Below are 20,008 nucleotides of genomic sequence, written 5' to 3'. Positions count from 1 at the left end.
GGACCTAGAGCATCAGCATCGCCTGGGAGCTTATTAGAAATGCAAATTCTTAGACCTCACCCTGTACCTTACTGAATCTGAAAATTCTGGGGGCTGAAGCTCAGCAATCTGTTTTAGCAAACCCTCCAGGTGATTCTGATTTTCACCAAAGTCTGAGAAGCATTGGAGTAAGTAGGTCAATTTCCTTCAGTACCTCTTTACAAGAGTAAGAAAGAGACTCATTAAGAGAGAATCTGATTCATTTGCAACACTTGGGTTTTATCTGCAACCAAGAAATCTTGGTTGAGATAGAACCTTAAAAGGAGATTTAATCTAGGGGCACCTGGGTTGGTGCAGTTGGTTAAGTGTCCGGTTCTTGGTTTTGGCTCATGTCGTGATCTCAGGGTCTTAAAAACAAGACCCACCTCAGGCTCCACCTGAGTGCTTGGCATGGAGTCTGCTTAAGACTGTCTCTCCCTCTCTCACTGCCCCTACTACCCCCCCCCACCCGCCAAGCATGGGTTTGGGCACACTCTCTCTCTCTGAAATAAATAAATCTTTATTTTAAAGGAAATTTAATCTAGTGCCCCACCCCCGTAGTGTTTAAATCCCTTCCCTCCCTCAATCCCTCTTTAAAAAAAAAAAAAAAAGATTTTATTTATTTATTTGACAGAAAGAGAGACAGCGGGAGAGGGGACACAAGCGGGGGGGGGGGGGGAGAAGCAGGCTTCCCGCTGAGCAGGGAGCCCGATGCGGGGCCCGATCCCAGGACCCTGGGATCATGACCTGAGCCAAAGGCAAATGCTTAACGACTGAGCCACCCAGGCACCCCTCCCTCGATCCCTCTGTCTCCCTCACTCTCTCCTTCTCCTCCTTCCCCCACCCACCTCTCTCTCTCTCTCTCTCTCTCTTTCTTATGTGCCAGGCACTCAGGTAGGGATTGAGGATACGGTAGTGAACACAAACTATAGTTCCCTGTCCTCTTGGAACTTACACTCTTGGGGAAAGGCATATTTCAAATGATTACACTAATAACTCTGAAATTATAATTCTTATAAGTGCTATGGTGAGGAGGCACATGATGTCATGAGAGCGCATAATAGAGGCATTGGAGCAAATCTGTACACCCCCTATAAGGCAACTCAGCCCAGACAGAGCACTTCCTCTTGAGGAACTAGAAGTGTGTGATGGTAATTTCCTAGGAGCGGATCTCGGAGTCCATCTGTGACTGTCCTTGTCCTGTCCCACATTCCCATGGCCCCCCCTCACTGGCTTCGTGCACAACTGTATCGCGTCACTGACGTTCACTGGGCTCACCGTTAAGTGAAACCCTGGGGTTATCCATCTTACCTTTTTTAAATAATTGAAAATGTGTTAAGGGCAGGACCTTAGAGATTTTCCTCTGGATGTCAGCCTTTTAGCCAGCATCCATCACTGAGGTTGTTTATTCAGTTATGTTTATTTGCATTATCAACCAATCTAAATTTCTTCCGTGTGTCAGTCAAAAGCATGTAAAACTTTAATAATTGCCTTGCTAAAATCTAGATACAGGATGTCTCCCACAGCCTTCTAATCTGCCAATCTAGTATGTCTGCGTGAAGGAAATGGGTTAGTCTGTCTTCACTTGTTCTAGTAATCACCACTTCCTTTTGTCTGTTGACAAACAGTCTTTTAATATTTATTGACAAGTCAAGAATTCATGAGATGCACTAGTTTTAGTCAAATGAGGCATGCAGCCCTTTTCTACGTGGTTAAAAATTTCTATCAAAACAGTATCTTCACTAGAACACCTTTCTTTCATCCATTTGAGAAGTCCTTCATATCCTCTGAGTGAGTCTCACATCTTCATATTTTCACCTAGAGCAACACCATTGTAACTCATCCTCAGGTCTCTGGATCTCCATGGACTGCACTTTTTTTCTTGGCTTATTCTTCTTCTCTTCTTGGTAGGTCTGTATCCACTAACACAAATAAGATTTAGTCAGTAGATGAATATTTTAGTCTAGAAGTTTACAAAATACAATTCAGGGACTTCTAAGTAATCCTGGGGCTAGTGCTCATAAGAGTTATCATTTATAATATGGCAATAAATATTTGCTTAAGTTGGTTATGAATAACTTTTTTTCAAAGATTTTATCTACTTATTTGACAGAGAGAGAGAGAGATCACAAGCAGGCAGAGCAGCAGGCAGAGGGAGAGAGAGAAGCAGGCTCCCTGCTGAGCAGAGAGCCCAATGCAGGAATTGATCCCAGGACCCTAGGATCATGATCTGAGTCGAAGGCGGACGCCTACCTGACTGAGCCACCCAGGCGCCCTAAATAAATTTTTTAAACAAAATCAAAACTTTTATTACCATTTCATGAAAATGGACTCCATTCATTTTTAATTCCAGTGAGGAGTTTTCTTTTGTTTTTAATGATGTCACATTCTGTCTGGCCCTGAGTCTGCTCACTTGTTAAATGAGTGGTTTGGACTAGATGATTCTTTTTTTTTTTTAATTTTATTTATTTGAGAGAGAGAGAGCGAGCATGCATGGGGGGAAAGACAGAGAGAGGGAGAAGCAGACTCCCCGCTGAGCAGGCAGCCTTACACAGGGTTCTATCCCAGAACCCTGAGATCATGACCTGAGCCAAACCAACTGAGCCACCCGATCCCAGGGTCCTGGGATTGAGTCCCATATCGGGCTCCCTGCTTGGTGGGGAGCCTGCTTCTCCCTCTCCCGCTGCCCCTGCTTGTGTTCTCTCTCTTGCTGTCTCTCTCTCTTGCTGTCTCTCTCTCTGTCAAATAAGTTAATAAAATCTTTTTAAAAAATTTAAAAAAAATAAACCACGACACATACACACACACACACACACGTGCAAACATACACACATGAACATGTGCATACATGTCAGACTGGTCAGATGATTAACCGACTGCACCACCCAGGCGCCCCATCTCTCTATTATTTCTTTTTTTTTTATTTTTTTATTAACATGTACTGTATTATTTGTTTCAGGGCTACAGGTCTGTGATTCATCAGTCTTTTTTTTTTTTTAAGATTTTTTTTATTTATTTATTTGAGAGAGAGAGAATGAAAGACAGAGAGCATGAGAAGGAAGAGGGTCAGAGGGAGAAACAGACCCCCCGCTGAGCAGGGAGCCTGATGTGGGACTCGATCCTGGGACTCCAGGATCATGACCTGAGCCGAAGGCAGTCGCTTAACCAACTGAGCCACCCAGGCGCCCTGTGATTCAACAGTCTTACACAATTCACAGCACTCACCATAGCACATACCCTCCCCAGCGTCCATCACCCAGCCACCCCATCCCTCCTCCATTATTTCTTATAAGAACATGTGACCCTACAATTACCTCAAAATAAAAAGTTTTTAAAATATTAAACCATGGAGTGTTATAACAGGACTTTGGAAGTAAGTAGGCTGACTTGACCACCTATTAGCTTAAACAAATTGTTTAGCCTTTCTGAAGTCAGTTTCTTTGTCAGCCTTAAAGTGGGAATACTAATTCCTACCTAATGGGATTACTGGAAGGATTATGTGAGATAGTGTGTGTAAACATCTTACGTGGTTCATGCTTACACTGACGTATTCAACAAACGTTGGTTACTTTCATGCTGCTTCTCCTTTGCTGTAGAGAAGAAACTAGGGCAGACAGCCTTGTTGCAGCTCTCCCAGGAAAATTGACCTATGACCTGAAGCCGAAGACAATTTAGAAGTATACATTAGTGAGATGAGCCCCATAGCAGTGCAGTGAGTAATGCTGTTACATAACTTTTGCAAATCACCAGGCGGATCAGCTAACATGGCTTGGCGCAGTGAACCGATAAAATAACAACACAGCTTCCAAACCCAGCCTGAGTCAGGGGGTCCCAACACAGCAGCCAGAGTGAAAATCCAGAATGACTGCATAGGCCTCGGAGCTTTGGCGTTTCAGTTGACTCAGACATGCTGTAAATCTGTGCAAGTAGAAAAAAACAAAAGCTGGCCCCCTGGCTAACTGTTCCCCCAAGGGGCCCAGAGAAACTTTCTTTTCCTTGCAAAATCCTTAATCATGTCTCCCAACTATGAGTTTTCCATGCAACTGCACAGATGAGAAATAGGGAGAGACTAAGGTCCTGAGAATGTGATTGTCGAATGAATGGCCAAGATGTGTCTCCCATGTCTTCTAAAATGTTTAGAATTTCCCAGGAATCTGTCCTTGCCCCCAATCTGATGAATGTTTCAATCGGTGAGTTGGATAGAAACAACAGGAAGGAAAGCCCACCAAATTTTTTAATGATACAGAGGTGAAAGGGAGTTCGGAAACAGAATTATAATTTTAAAATGATTTTGGCCGGCTCTGGGGCACTGAGTTGATCACAGTAACTTGTAATTTATTAGGGGTAGCGTTAAAACCTGTACTTCAAAATCAAAAGCGTAAGTACAGGTTAGGAAAGGATTAAATTGACAAGGGTTTTATATGAAAAGTTGGAGGGATTTTATTTGCTTATAAGAAAAGTATGAGTCAATGGTGTAATGTGTTTGTGTTAAAAAAAAAAAAGAAAAAGAAGTTAGGGACCAGAAAAAGGAAAGTAATCTTTTTACTTTACATAATTTGTGCAAGTATAAAATACTCAGTGGGTTGGATTCAGTGTAGGGGCCAAATTTAAGAAAGATATTGATTAAATGGAGTTGGTTACTAAGGGAAGGAATGAAAAAAGAGGGCTAAATTTAAAAGATCCCCAAAACTATATTGTTTAAAGAATTGTTGAAGGAAAACAAGGATATTCAGCTATTTTTTTAGAGTTACCATATAGAAGTGGAGTAAACTTGTCTATTTTGCTCTGAAAAGCAGAAATGAGATTAATGAGAATTCATGGAAACAGATTTTTGGCTCAATAAAAGGAAAAGTTTTCAAATAATTAGAGCAGTTCCGTGACTACTTCATAAATTGTGAGCTTTCTGTCACTGGAAATAATCAAGCTAAGGCCAGATGAGCGTCTGGGATTCTGAAGGCTTCCAGCATGGAGTGAGAGCTCAGGGTAGGTGACCTTTAAGACCACTTTCAGCTCCCATAGTCTATGATTTAAGTAAGCAAGAATGCCAAGGCCACTCCTGACATGCCAGAGCTACTTTTTCAGCTCTTGGCTCTGATTCTGACCAGCTGTGTGACCTTCGGCCAAGAAATTAACCATTTTTTTCTTTCCGTTTCTTATCCACCAAATGAGGGATCTGTATTTAATGAAAGTTCTCTCCAGCACATCTGTCTCCTTGAGCATCCTCATAATGATAACATGTTGGGAAAGTACAGTTGGAGCTGAGAACCTGCCATTTTTCTAAGTCGACCTACAAGGAGAAGGCTTAACAACCAAAAGCCTTTGTTGATTCTGGGGACTACTGGACTAAACTCTCAGCTGCTTGTTGGCAGGAGAGCGAGTGATTGTGATCCTGGAATTTGTTCTCATGAGATCTATGGCAGGAAGTTGATCAAATAACTGATAATCCGGTTTTTCTCAAACACCTGTACATTCTGGCTGAGTTCAACAAAGCCTCTACAAACAACTTAGAAGAAATGAAGGTCATATTACCATTGCAATACAGTTCTATCTTTTACAAAGCAAACCTTTGTTCTTTATTTCCGTAACGATTTGGCAGATGCTGTTGAGCTTGGCTTACAATCATAAAAATTAATATCCATAAAGTGGATTTAATATGGCAGATACTGTTCTAAAAGGTTTATAGAAGTTAATTTATTTAACCAGTTTATAACCTGAAAAAAATCTAATGATGAATCAGTAAATTAGATCCTTTTTTCCCTGTGGAAAAGGAATAGTTAAAATCCAGTTTAAATCCATCTTAATGATAGGGAGTCAAGAATTCAGATCCCTGCCCTCATTCTTTTAGGCTTTCTTGCTGATGTTCAATTGCTATAATTTCCTGTGTGGTTCATCTGATTACTAACCCTTTTCTTTTCTGCCTAGATTAGGTGCCTCATCCACCACTACTACATTCCAGTTCTTCTTTCTCCTCTTGGACTTCTCTCTGACTCCCACATCATTGTCTCCAAATCCCATTTCTTCTGTTTTGTTTTGTTTTTTTTCAAAGATTTTTGGAAACACACATAGGGGGGCTGCCATAGTTTGCTTTGATATAATTATGGAAGGTATGAGTAGGATCTCAAATACCTCCTCCAGTTACTGAGGTTAGTGGGGGAAGAAATAAGTAAATTTATGCTTTTTGTAAGGACATGAAGAATTTAAAACCTTATTCCCAGGCTCGCGGGTCTGGCAGTTCTCACTCCATCCAAGTACCACATTTTCTTCCATCTCTTTGTTTCCTTAGGTTGGAAATGAAAACAGCTGTTAAAAATAAGAGCACATGAGTCAATTTTGAATCTCAATGTATAATTACAGTTTCCATCTTTGTTGGTAAAGTCCCTCCCAGTGTACTGAGCCCCATATCACAGCTCCCTTGCTGTCAATTTTATACCAAGACTTTAATTTGTGTTTTCCAAACCTCTAAGATTAAACACTAAATCATTTGCCAAGCCAGAAAAAATAACAAGGAAGAAAATACTTCAATTTAAAAACTTGATTCTCAGACATGCTCTTTTTCTGATTTAGATCTTGAACAGATCTCTGTGTCAATATTAGAAATGTCAGTTACGGTTCCACATTTTTGAAGGTGGAGATTCAGGGCTTTGTGGTATCCTCACTGTGAAGAATGTTGCTTGAACTCTATAGAGGCTCTGCCTTGAAAGGTATTGTATTTTCTTTTCCAGGTTCCTGAGGCTTATGACCTCCTAAACCAATCTTAAAAGAGTCATCTAGAGCCTATTGATTGTCACCTTCTGGAGCAGATTGATCCTTTTTCAGTTCTGCCCAGTCCCCCTTATCAACCACTCATTCCTTGACGGAGTAATCCCATTGTCTAAAGCTCTGAAGGTCTCCAGTGAATCAGCGGCCTTCAACTGGCTAATCTAATTTGCCCTATAAATACAGATCATATGCTATTAGCAAGAGAACTTGTGTCCTATAGGGGGAGAAGCAGGAGACAAGAGACTTGGTGCTTTCAATCCCTTCATTTAGCCTTATTTCCCCTTTCTAAGATTTGATTTCTTTATTGTTAGATTAGATTATTTCTATGATTCATTTCCCTGAAAAGATTATTATAATTCTATAACCATTGTATCTTCCAAGAGCCAGCTTTGTGCATTGAAAATTGCCTTGGTCAGGGACGCCTGGGTGGCTCAGTCGGTTAAGCATCTGCCTTCGGCTCAGGTCATGATCCCAGGGTCCTGGGATCGAGTCCCACATCGGGCTCCCTGCTCAGCGGGAAACCTGCTTCTCCCTCTCCTATTCCCCCTGCTTGTGCTCGCTTGCTCTCTCTCTCTCTCACAAATAAATAAATAAAATCTAAAAAAAAAAAAAAATTGCCTTGGTCAGTTTAGGCTGCTGTAACAAAAATATCACAGTCTTGGAAGTTTAAGATCAAAGCACTGGCAGGTCCAGTGTCTGGTGAGAGAGATAGAAGTGGGGGGAAGAGCTCTCTTCTTATGAGGGCACTAATCCCATCATGATAAGGGCAGTAATCCTATAATACCTCCCTGACCTGATTACCTCCCAAAGGCTCTATCTCCAAATATTATCATACTGGGGATTAGTATGTATTATCATACATATGAATTCTGGGGGACACAAATAAAGTCAGTTCATAGCAGAAATGAAGACATTTGTATGCATGGTGTGATTTGTGGAATTCTGGGAAGGTTATTGAGCCCTTGCTCCCCCAACCACACTTAAAATCCTGCCATTAAATATTTCCTCTCAGACATAACACCTTTTAAAATCTATTATGTTTGGCTATGGAAAGAGCTCAGATGTCCTTCAACAGATGAATGGATAAAGATGTGGTATATATATACAACAGAATATTACTGAGCCATCAAAAAAAAAGAAATCTTACCATTTGCAAAGATATGGCTTGAACTACAGGGTATTATGCTAAGCTAAATAAGTCAATCAGAGAAAGAATTATACGATTTCACTCATGTGGAAATTAAGAAACAAAACAGAGGATCATAAGGGAAGGAAGGGAAAAATAAAATAAGATTAAATCAGAGAGGGAGACACACTGAGAGACTATAGGAAACAATCTGAGGGTTGCTGGAGGGAAGGGGAGTGGGGGGATGGGGTCACTGGGTGATGGGCATTAAGGAGGGCACATGATGCGATGAGCCCTGAGTGTTATATAAGACTGATAAATCCCTGAACTCTGCCTCTGAAACTAATAACACACTATATGTTAATTAATTACTTTAAATAAAATAAAATAAAAAAATAAAATCTATTTTTTTGGAAGGGCAAACCCGGAAAACTAATATGTGAGGTAGTGTAGCGTGGTGCTGGTATAATGTAGTGTCGTCTGACTGGAATCAGGCTGCCTAAGTTCACACACTTACTAGCTGTATGGCCTTAGGCAATTAATTAATCTCTCTGGGCTTTTGGAGCATCTATATAATCAAGATGATAACACCTCAAAGGTTCTTGTGAGGTTTCAATGAAATATGTAACATGCTTAGAAGAACAGTATCTTGCTATATAGTTGTTAGCCATTGTCATCCTTTGTTTGCGTAAATCAGCATATTATATTGATGTCCTTTTGACAGAAAGTTGTTATCAAGCCACAAAGAAATCAGAGTTTTGTTCAGGGAACGGGGAGGGGATTCTGTGGCTACACAAAGCCCTGTGAAGAAATGGTCTGCCGTAGTGAGGTGCTACGGTTGGAGGCATAAAGCCACTAGGTGCCCCCATGCCCCAGGGAAGCATTTATAAGAAAGATAAAGGGGGGTTCATCTGCTTCTCGTCCTAGCCAGTCTGCCCAGGAACGGATAGAATGAATCTGCTGCTATGGGGAGCAAGGAGTATAATTCACATCTGCACATGAACTTTGAATTTGGCACCTGCTTAATTTTTCTGTGTCTCATAATTCTCTCCCTTGTAACATTCAGATAATAGTAGGTCCCCTGAAGAGCCATGGTCAAATGTAGAAGTATTCTTCTCTGCTAAATGCCCTTGCCTCTTTCTCTTAGATTACATGAAGCAGACGACATTCGAAGCCCAAGCGTTTCTAGAAGCTGTACAGTTCTTCCGGCAGGAGAAGGGACACTATGGCTCATGGGAAATGATCACGGGGGATGAAGTCCAGGTAACACAGGCTCAGAATTCTGGACCCTCTTCTCTATCTACCTGCGGGGCGTCAGAGTCATAATTTTAAAAATTTTTTAAAAATCAAACAAAAAAGTTGCAAGAACGGAAGATGTAGTTCCAAAGGCTGTTTCTCTCATCGTCTAGAAGCATTAGGTCCACAAGCTATTAGGCACCCTCTCCAAAAACCTCCAGACTGGGCAGTAAACAGGGCAGCTTGAAACGCGTAAACGGCAATGGGGAGAGCTGCTTCTACTGCTTTCTACACAAAGCATGATTCTTTCAACTGGCCTCGTGCTTCCAGACTGTAAGCAAACATGTGTGGTGGGGGCTTAGGTCAGTGGACTTGGGCTAAATCTTGCCAAGTTATTGGACCTTTTTTCGTCTCAGGTTAGTCCTCTGAGAAAGAAAGTAATGATAATGTTTACCTTGCAGGGTTCTGAGCATTAAGTGAGATGTTGTCGGAAAACTATTCGACATGCGCTTGTCTTTATGTATTGAATGATCTGTAAACGAAGTCAAGGAAACACATTTTAAAAGCATTAGACAGTTTTCCGTGCATTTTATTTACCTCTTCTAGTTTTCTATCCCCCGTGGCCTGATATAATTTCCCATGACCTTGATTAAATGCTAGTCATGGGCTGAGTACCTCCATTGGCTTGGTACCAGGGGCATTGTTACAAATCTCCAAGGAAACTGTGTCCATGAGAACACCAATCACATGGCTGATTCAGCCAGGAAGGTTGGGTATGGCATTATTTAATTAGAGGCACATAGGGTCCAACAATGCTGTTCTTTAATTTCCCCTCATCTCCCTGAGTGCCTCTTTTGGGGGCCAGTGGAATTTGTTATTAGGAGACAATATTTGGAAGAGACCAGACGGGGCCTTGCCTTCATATGGTCATGAAATATCTAACGCCGAAAACATTTGCTCATGATGATGGGGCTATTCTTCATTGTTTAACCATATGACTCAGAAGCTTCTTTTTTCCCTCCCTTTGGAGGATTCTAAACTCATTTATTTCTTAGCCTGAGACTTATTCCAGCACTTTAGCCAATTCTTGGTTTCTGATATTTGGGGGAAGCACATTCATTTATCAGTCTGAGAGGATTAAGGACTAACTGTACTTATGCCAAAAAGAAAAATGAAAGCAAAAGGGGAGGCTGAAGCCTGCCATGTAAACCAACATATTTAGTAGATATACCAGTATTAAAATGCCTTTGTGTAATGCTTTTTAATGTTCAAATCCTAATTCTGTGTGTTCATCTTACTGATCTCATGAGGTTGCTAGTATTTCCATTTTGTAAATGAGAAAACCAAGGGAGGCATATAACAGTTAAGTGACTTGTCTGGTTTTAGTGCCTCAACAACTATTGAGCCACTGTATGCCAGGCACCATGGTGGGTGCTGGTGACCCAGAGGATGGGCGGGACAGGGCGGCCCCTGCCCCGTGCAGCTGATAGCTTCATGGTCACATGCTAAGTGGACAAACGGCAAAGGAAATGATGGCTTAGAAATGACCAATTCCTGGTCCCGTGAAAGATCAACACCAACAATGGAACGCTACCAAGTTCAACATTTATTTGACTCCTCAAGTTTACCTATGCTACTTGCTTGATCTTTTCTTTCATTTGAAATCTCACGGCGGCTCACATGTCTTCATGATGCCCCATCGAAAGCAGGTACTTAATGAATCCTTTCTTTGCATTGAGTATCATGTTTCTTTTGTTGACCTTCTGCCTTTTGCTTTGCGTTGATAATGTGCGAAGCGCTAGAAGGAGGAAGAGAACTAAATGACTCATCCTCTGCCATCGCAGTGAGGCAAGTCATACCTAGATGTAGAACAAGGCAGTGTTAGAAGTGTGTGTGGGTAAGCATATGTGGGTCTGCACATATATGGACATCATAAAGCATTAGCACGAAGCAGTGATAGGAAGGTGCGAATTTTGCAGTATAAAAAAATACCATAAATGGGAAAGCAGAACTAAACAAAACAAAAGCAGATAAGAGATCAGTAAAAGCTGGAGTTATCAAGTGACCCAGTAAGAAGTTTTGCTCCCTCAGGAATCTGAGTATCTGTGGGGAAGTCAGACTCCTAAAATGTGAGCGCTGGAAGGGCATTTCAAGGATTATCTGTCCATCACCCTCCAGGTGAGAAAAAGAACATGCAGAGAGGTTGGCTGAGGTCACAGAGCCAGTCTGGGATGGAAACGCATTTTAAGCCATGTCTGGCTCTGCCTGGAGAAGCCAGTGAAAGAAAATGGAAGGAAGTGGGCTCCAAAACCCCCCTGTCTGGGGCCCAGGGAGGGTACGTTTCCCTGTAACCTCACGCATGGAGCTGAAGCGGTGTCTCTCTTAACGCTCACAGGAAAAAGAGATCAGGGGCCCAAAAAAGCTACCGAGTAATTAAAAAAAAAAAAAATGGCATGACATAACTGAGTTTAAGAATATGACATCTTTTGCTTAAAGCACTGCATTTGTTTGCACTTTTTTCAGATCTACTAAAAATTTGATCATTTTGTCCTAACCCCCTCTACCTCAGGGCCTGATATTCAGAAGATGCTCAGCATTGTTACATTATTATCTTCATAGTAATGACTCACATAGCAAGTCTGGTGGGCCCTCATGGTAGGGGTTATTTTTCAGGCAAGTGTCCAGGCAGAGCAAATATCTTAGGATAACTTGCCTACAGACGATTAAGGTGAAAATATTTGTATACTAGTAAAAACTTAAATATAGTTCCTACTCGACTATAAAAATCTAACAGATGAGGTCATGAAGGAAAGCAGTTTGCAAAATGTAAAATATTTACAGTTATTTGGTATATTTATTATTTATCATAGTAACACTTATGTAATATATATTTATTATCTTATAAGTGTTACTATAAATTTAAATTTGCCTTTAAATTAATCAGCTGAGCTGAGAAAGTAACTCATAATTCCCACAGAACAGGTAGTTTCAAGACAAGAAAACTATCCACATTTTAGGCCTTCTCCATACATTTCAGAGTTGTCTTTTGTCTAATGACCTTGAATGTGACCCCTTTAAATTATTCTTTCACCCATGGCCACACAGTAACATAAAAGGCACAAGGCCGACAGCCCGGTCAGTCCATCGGGCTAGTCTCAGGAAGAGGAGCAGTCTCTCTGGACCTCACATCTTCCCCACAGCATCAGCATCTGGAAGGTAACACATGGTGTGGCCTTCAGGGAGTGAGCCTGAGTTTGTTGATTTTGACCAACCTAATGGCGTGTTTGGTTTCTTATATGTGTGATGGAATTTTAAAATCTACACATCCCAGCAGTTAAATTTACACACACACACACACACACACACACACACACACACACCCCTTTTTTTTTTTTAAACAAAAGTGGTATTTTTAGGGCCCTAAAAATACTTGATAGATTTGTTCTGGGGGAGAAGGTTGAGGAACCCCTTCATTAGTATGGCTTACTTATTTGACTAGCTACTTTCCCTAGAATAGCCCCAGGGCTTTGGACCCTGCTCATGAAGAGCAGCTGACCCAGGTAGGGAATCTCAGAGCGGACCCTGGGCGGGTGAGGGGGCTGCACAAGGATGGGGGGTGGGCTGAAGGGTGGAGGAAGAGGGTTACTCAGCATTGGGATGGACACAGTTGGGCCTCAGCACTTCGAGGCTCTGCCTGCCCTGTGGTGTTGCCAAGCCCCACACCCTTGCAAGCCACTCCTATTCCCCCTTTTTTTTTCCCCAGACATATTTCCTTTTCAATTCCCTAAATTATAAAATAGAACTCAATTTCTTGGAACATTATGGGAAAGACTAAAAGAAAACTATAAGCCCACCCAAATGGAATATTTTTTTCCTTTGGCCTTTGTAACATTTTCATCTTTTCAAACCCATTTCATGCTTATGTTCAGACTCAAACTAATATCTGCAAAAAGATGAATTAGGCAATTTTTATGACCCTGATTTTAACACTATCAACTAAGATAACATTTCCCATTGATTTTAAGCTCTGCCTTCAGGCTCCTTATTTTCCTAGCTCATTCTCCCCATGCCACACTTCCATCAGTCTCAGGGAAATGTGTTCCAACTAAGGACTTACTCCACCAAGTAGGATGGGGGGAGGGTCCATGGATTATTAATTACCTACTTGAATCTAATTGTTGGACCTGCTAATCTCCATGGAGCTTGCATATATCATGTTCCTCTCAAATTCCCCAGAAATTCTGGTTCACCTCTTGACTGCTCCCAGAGAATGGTTAAGAAAGAAAAACATCCCCACCAATGAATTACCAGGACTTGAGGAAATCCTATCCCCATTATAATCTTCATCACACCATAAAGTTCTACATCGCAGGTGACAGGAGCCCCACTCCCTGCACTGACCTGAGCAGCCTGCTCTCCCAAGGACCCATAGGCACAGGGGAATTGGACGGCTCACCCACCTCTACCCTGGGAGTGTTCCTGGACTGTTCAGCTGAAGTTTCCCACCCTGCTATAACAGAGCCCTTGGTGAAAGGCAAAATCTCGTGAGCTCATGAGTATTTGCACTAGCGTGAGACTGACCAATGACCTCAGGAAAAAATCTTCCATAATTCCCAAAGCCTAATTTGAATTTTTATGAGAAGGAGGTCAATTATTTTGCACAGTTATCATTTTAAATTCATAGAACAAATGTCAAATGATTCTCCATTCCCAAAATTACTCTTTTTCTTTTGTAAATCTTGTTTTGCAGCCTGATACTGAAAACTAAGCTGTGAGCCCCAAAAGATTCATAGTAAAACTGAATCTGAAAAACAAATCTGCTCCAATTTGGGGGGAGGTGGCCAGTTAAGGAAGGAGAAGTTGATGTTACATGGAGCACTGTAATATGTGGACATGGAGAACATGCTCAGATTAAAAAAAAAAAATTCAATGAGCCAAGCAAAATCTCAGGAGTGACTTGGGAGCAAATTTTTTTTTTTAAACATTCTGAAGACTTTAGATCCCCTCGCCCGTGTTCTGCTCATCCCACAAACGTCCAGTTGTTCTAAGTAGTTTTTTTTAAACTTTTTATTTATTTATTCATGAGAGACAGAGAGAGAGAGAGAGAGAGGCAGAGGGAGAAGCAGGCTCCCAAGGAGCAGGGAGCCCGATGCGGGACTCAATCCCAGGACCCTGGGATTCATGACCTGAGCCGAAGGCAGATGCCCAACCATCTGAGCCACCCAGGTGCCCTGTTCTAAGTATTTGTTACTCCCCTCTTTCTCTAAACTTTAAAGATAATGGAGGTGGGGTTCAGGAGACGGCAGGGACAAAGAGCATGAAGACACATAGATCCCAAGGGAGCTTGAGGAGGCATGATGGTCTCAGAGGACACAGAAAAGGACTCAAGCCACCAAAACCAAGCCTGATGCCTGTCACGAGGTTGCTGAGGATGCCCTTATCCATAATTAAACTTTTTTTAAAAGATTTTATTTATTTATTTGAGAGAGAGAGAATGAGAGATAGCATGAGAGGGAAGAGGGTCAGAGGGAGAAGCAGACTCCCCGCCGAGCAGGGAGCCTGATGCGGGGCTCGATCCCGGGACTCCAGGATCATGACCTGAGCCGAAGGCAGTCGCTCAACCAACTGAGCCACCCAGGCGTAAACTTTCGCCTTTTATCCTAAATGCACTAGATTCTTCTAGTTTGAAGAAATGTGAATTTGAGGAATTTGTCCTTTCTGATGGCAAACCGTCAGCAAACATTACTATTCTTTGCGAATATTTAAGAACATTTACCCTCCAAGATTGTCTTTAGTTGAGATTTCTGTAGCCTCAGAACCAGAGTGAAACTATCAGCCTAACAGATTTTATGTAGTCCGGGACAATCTTATGTTGCCAGGATCGGGACTGCGAATTATGATAACTTCACTAGGCCTGATGCTCAGATTCAGTAATCACCACCCAACTCACTCTAGGACTGTCTTCCTCCCCCCAGATCCTGAGTAACTTGGTGATGGAGGACCTCCTGCCAACCCTTCAGACAGACCTTCTGCCCAAAATGAAGGGGAAGAAGAACGAAAGAAAGAGGGCCTGGCTCGGCGTAAGCCATGACTTTGCTATGCGACTGTGCTACTCAAAATGAACGTCCCTTTCCCTTCTTTTTTTAGGGCAGTTTCTTCCTTCCTTCCTTCCTTCCTTCCTTCCTTCCTTCCTTCCTTCCTTTCTTTCTTTCTTTCTTTCTTTTTCTTTCTTTCTTTTCTTCCTTTCTTCCTTCCTTCCTTGCTTCCTTCCTTCCTTCCTTCCTTCCTTTCTTTCTTTCTTTCTTTCTTTCTTTCTTTCTTTCTTTCTTTCTTTCTTTCTTTCTTTCTTTCTTTCTTTCTTTTCTTCCTTTCTTCCTTCCTTCCTTCCTTCCTTCCTTCCTTTCTTTCTTTCTTTCTTTCTTTCTTTCTTTCTTTCTTTCTTTTCTTCCTTTCTTCCTTCCTTCCTTCCTTCCTTCCTTCCTTCCTTCCTTCCTTCCTTTCTTTCTTTCTTTCTTTCTTTCTTTCTTTCTTTCTTTCTTTCTTTCTTTATTTCTTTCTTCTTTCTTTCTTTCTTTCTTTCTTTTCTTCCTTTCTTCCTTCCTTCCTTCCTTCCTTCCTTCCTTCCTTCCTTCCTTCCTTTCTCTTCTTCTTCTTTCGTTTTTTTTTAAATAATTCCTTCCCTGGGTGGAGAACTGCCTACCTTGAGTCTGCTCAGTCTCACTTACATGAGGACTAATCCAAACAGGCTCAAACCTTGAAAGAAAAATTAGAGTGTGCCTGCAGTTGTGTTTATGTTAAGATAATCTGTGATTAGCCCTCCTCCCTCTACTTGGCTCCGGCCGGCGCTCGCGCATGACAGAGCCCCTGATTTCTGTGCTGTTCTCTGTTACAGCTCCTTGAGGAGGCCTACAACCTGGTTCGGCATCAAGTTTCGGAAGGATTAAGTGCCTTGAAGGAGGAGTGCCGCGCTCTGACGAAGGGCCTGGAGGGAACCATCCGTTCGGACATGGATCAGATCGTGAACTCAAAGAACTTCTTAATTGGAAAGATCAAAGGTCAGTGGAGATAATCCATGCTCCTACAGCTCAATAAGCTGTGCGTGTAGGGCTCCACCATGTAGTCAGAATTCATGATTTCAGAGGAAAACTGAACTGACGGAATTGGGAAGAATTGAGAACAGGTGTAAAGGGGACATGCAAGTAAGGGCCTGGACCTTCCCAAGGAGACTTCAGGGACACAGAGTGGAGGAGAGTTCGCTTCTTGCCTGTGGTGGTGCCTGCATATTCTGATTCGGCCCACCCCTGCCCTGTTGCAGCACTTCTTAGGCTCATTGTATTGGCTTCTACGCACGCCCCTCCTCTGCTATAAGCTGTCTAAGAACAGGACCATGTGGCCCCTGTTTCACTCAGGCACACCCAGGGCCTAGTACCATGCCTGGTATATTCCGACTCTCAGCGAATACTTGAATGGGTGAATAAATGGATTTTCTTTTTGCAAGAAGAAAATTGGCTTAGAGTTGATAAATGTAGATTCTAGTCATAAGTGCAGCATTGGCCCGTCAGGTGTACTTGGGGAGGTCACTTGACTTCTATGTGCCTTAGTGTCCTCCTCTGTCATCAGGAGGGGCCTTGAGAGGGAGATCTGCCAACTGTGGCCCCAACCCAAATTGGGCCCACCGCCTATTTCTGTAAATAACATTTCATCGGGACACAGCCATGCCCATTCGTTTATGTATCGTCTGTGGCTGCGTTCATGCTTCAAGGGCAGAGTTGAGTAGTTGGAACTGAGACCTCCTGGGCTGCAACGTCACGAATGTTCGCAATCTGACCACTGACAGAAAAATGGTTGTTGCCTGTGCCCTCACAAGAGGCCTGAGATGGCCTCTAAGGAATTCTACAGGATAACATGTTAAATGTTAATTCCTACATCCCAACAAGCACAGCACACCGAGTGTCATTTCAGAGAAGCATGCTGGTTCCTCTGCGATTGTTTATCAGCAATCTTATATTGTCAATTTTCAGAGTCTTCACTCACTTGCTCACTTGCTCGCTCACTCATTGAAAAAATATGTACTAAGTGCTTTCTGAGCAAGGTGCTGGAGCTTTAGCAGTGAACAGGAGACTCAGTTCCTGTACTCAAGAGACTTAGAACCTGACAGGGGTTGTCTGCTTGGTGGATTATCCTCTGCCCTTCAGGCCCCATCCACACTGCAGCCCAGCTCACCTCTGAGCCCTTCCAGCTGGTTCTTCTGAGAGAGAGTAGAGAGGAGGCATGACTATAGCAAGGATGTGCCTGTCTGTTTCCATGCATGAGTGTTCATGTGGTGCCTTCTGAGGCACATAAATTAACCTAAGCGTTGTATCTTTACTATTATCCATTCCTCCGTTAGCACAACTGATCTGGAATTGACTATATTGAAGTACTTATACAACCTAAAACTGCCAGCACCCAACTCCTGAGCCCACGTTCCAGGGAGCTGGGCCTCACTGGGCCTCACTGTGACCATTCTCCTGGCCCAAATTCAGCCAGTTTCTCTCTCTCTCTCTCTCTCTCTCTCTCTCCTCTAGTCTCTGTGGCTCCAGTATATCCCACATAAGATGCAAAAACACTCTGCCCTAGACTAGTCTTTGTTTCCTAAAAGGATCTTTGAAAGGAAGTCATGATCAAGTCTTTTTACAAGGGAATATCAGAAACACATTTTAACCGAGCCTCTGGTTCTCCACCTTTAAACAATAAAGTACAGTTGAGCCTTGAACAACATGGGTTTGAACCGTACACATGCACTTATAGGTGGGGTTTTTTTTTGGATAAATTCAGTCCAGTACTGTAAATATACTTTCTCTTCCTTATGATTTTCTTAGTAACATTTTATTTTCTCTAGCTTTTTTTTTCTGAAGATTTTATTTATTTGACAGAGAGAGAGGGATCACAAGCAGGCAGAGCGGCAGGCAGAGGGAGAGGGAGAAGCAGGCTCCCTGCTGAACAGAGAGCCCGATATGGGGCTCGATCCCAGGACCCTGGGATCATGACCTGAGCCAAAGGCAGATGCTTAACTGACTGAGCCACCCAGGTGCCCTTCTCTAGCTTACTTTATTGCAAGAATACAGTATATAACACACACAACATACAAAATATGTGTTCGTCAACTGTTTATGTTATGGGCAAGGCTTCTGTTCAACACAGTAGGCTATTTAGTTTTGGGGGAGTCAGAAGTTATACACAGATTTTCAACGACACGGGGGGTGGTCAGCACCCCTAACCTCGGCATTGGTCAAGGATCCACTGTACACTTCAGACTGCATCAATAAAGGGCTTTGGATTTTGAAAGAATTTTGGGAGTATTAAGCAGTGATCTTTCCATTACCTCCCATATGACTCTTGAGAGTCAAGCAACCAATCTTTAGTCCTGCCTCACAGTATTTATTCACTCAATAAACATTTATCCTGCTCCTACTGAATACAAGGGCTACGAGGATTCAACGAAGACAGCATGATTTTACAACAGGAGGATATGAGACATGTTGCAGATTCTGAAGCAGCAGGGAAGAGATGGGAAAGGTGCCATAAGCGAAGCAGGGACAGAGGACACTGTGGTTCCCAGCCAGGAACTATTTCAGCTTCAAAAAACACTGTGGTCTCTTTATAACAATAACGCTGTTTTTGTGTCGGTTGATGGGGAAAAAGGATGATGTCCACAGGTGGGACACGGGCTCACAGTCCGGGAGTGCTTCCCGAGTGCCACATGTGGTTCCAAGCAGCCGAACACAGTAAGCCTGCTTCATTGTCGCCCCAACCCCCGGAAGTCATGCGTCCCGTGATCTGCACCTCCCAGATAAGAACACCGAAGCAGAGATTAAGTAACTTGGCCAGATTCCAAAACTGAGTCAGGCTCCAAACCCCTCTAAGCCCAACACTTTCCGTCTTCGTCCCTGTGCTCCCTAACTTCTGGATGAGTTTATGAATCCACGTGTCACCGAACAGTATTCATCACAACGGCGTCTTGACCATGCCTGGAAGTCAGCAGAGCGTGTCCATGCGGGGTGTTGAATGTATTCCATGCAGAAGGAAGCACCAGCAGGCAGCTTACAGCTCAGAGAGCCGCATGGTGGTGCCAAGGGCATTCGGCCATCTGAGTGGGTGAAGTGTGTACTGGGTCTTGAAGAGGTGAGTGGGTTGTTCACAAGCAGAGGTGGAGGAAGGAAGGCCCAGGGGAAAGGAGCACTGAATGAAGGCACGGAGAGGAGGCTGCAGTCCCTGCTGGTACACAGACATCAGCAGAGAGCAGGCAGAGGGGAGCGGGGTCTCCACCCCTGCCGGTGTCCATTTTCTCCCCGCTCAGTAGGTGAAACCCACCATCCGCCACTAAATCTTTACTGCATGTTAACCTGTGTTCATGATTATTCTGAAATTTCAATCAGGTGCTTTTCAAACAGTCCTTCTCTCCAAGTTAATTGATAAATAATTCATTTATTCTCCCGACATGCAGTTTTGCATTTTGGTACCAAGCAAGTCATTTTTAGAAGTTACAGATCGTTTCATATTTAAATCATACAATCAAAAGGTTTTTTTTTCCCTAGCAGTTCTATGACCTCTTTAATATTTTATATGCCAAATATTTGTGAATTATTCATAATATGAATAGTCATCTCAGAGTCTCCAAGAGGCAGTCTGATCCTCCATACCTGTGAAATATTTCTGCAAACTAAAAGAAGAACGTGCCCATTCATCTCACTCTAAGCACCTTATTTGCCAATAAAAGATTAAGAAATACACTTGAAGTATAGTCCTCGATCTGCAAATTAGGGTTTGACCTTGGTCAAGCCCTCGGACATCTCCAGGCTGTCCTCGGACATCTCCATCTGATTTTCC

At 42.7% G+C, this 20,008-nt stretch overlaps 1 protein-coding gene and 1 long non-coding RNA gene across 3 annotated transcripts in view; one reads left to right on the top strand and one right to left on the bottom strand.

Annotated features, from left to right (window-relative positions):
* The window catches only part of NIBAN1 (niban apoptosis regulator 1), a 152,621-nt gene that overhangs the window by 112,988 nt on the left and 19,625 nt on the right, over positions 1-20,008 (top strand). The window contains exons 6-8 of the mRNA XM_027611592.2: positions 9,051-9,166; positions 15,115-15,219; positions 16,032-16,194. Of these exons, the coding sequence (XP_027467393.2) occupies positions 9,051-9,166; positions 15,115-15,219; positions 16,032-16,194 (384 nt within the window). The remainder of the gene's footprint in view (positions 1-9,050; positions 9,167-15,114; positions 15,220-16,031; positions 16,195-20,008) is intronic.
* LOC113932434 lies at positions 1,642-9,818 on the bottom strand. Of its 2 annotated transcripts, none has more exons than XR_003523067.1 (4): positions 9,737-9,818; positions 6,223-6,318; positions 3,545-3,672; positions 1,642-1,940 (listed from the first exon to the last, which is right to left on the bottom strand). It is a non-coding gene; the product is annotated as an uncharacterized LOC113932434 (long non-coding RNA). The 2 variants fall into 2 exon arrangements; XR_003523068.1 differs by having other exon boundaries at positions 3,560-3,672.

The sequence above is a fragment of the Zalophus californianus genome, chromosome 10 (genome assembly GCF_009762305.2).
Source record: "Zalophus californianus isolate mZalCal1 chromosome 10, mZalCal1.pri.v2, whole genome shotgun sequence".
Taxonomy (NCBI): Eukaryota; Metazoa; Chordata; class Mammalia; order Carnivora; family Otariidae; genus Zalophus; species Zalophus californianus.
Note: the sequence above shows the minus strand (reverse complement) of the source record. Positions and strands in the feature narration are given on the sequence as shown.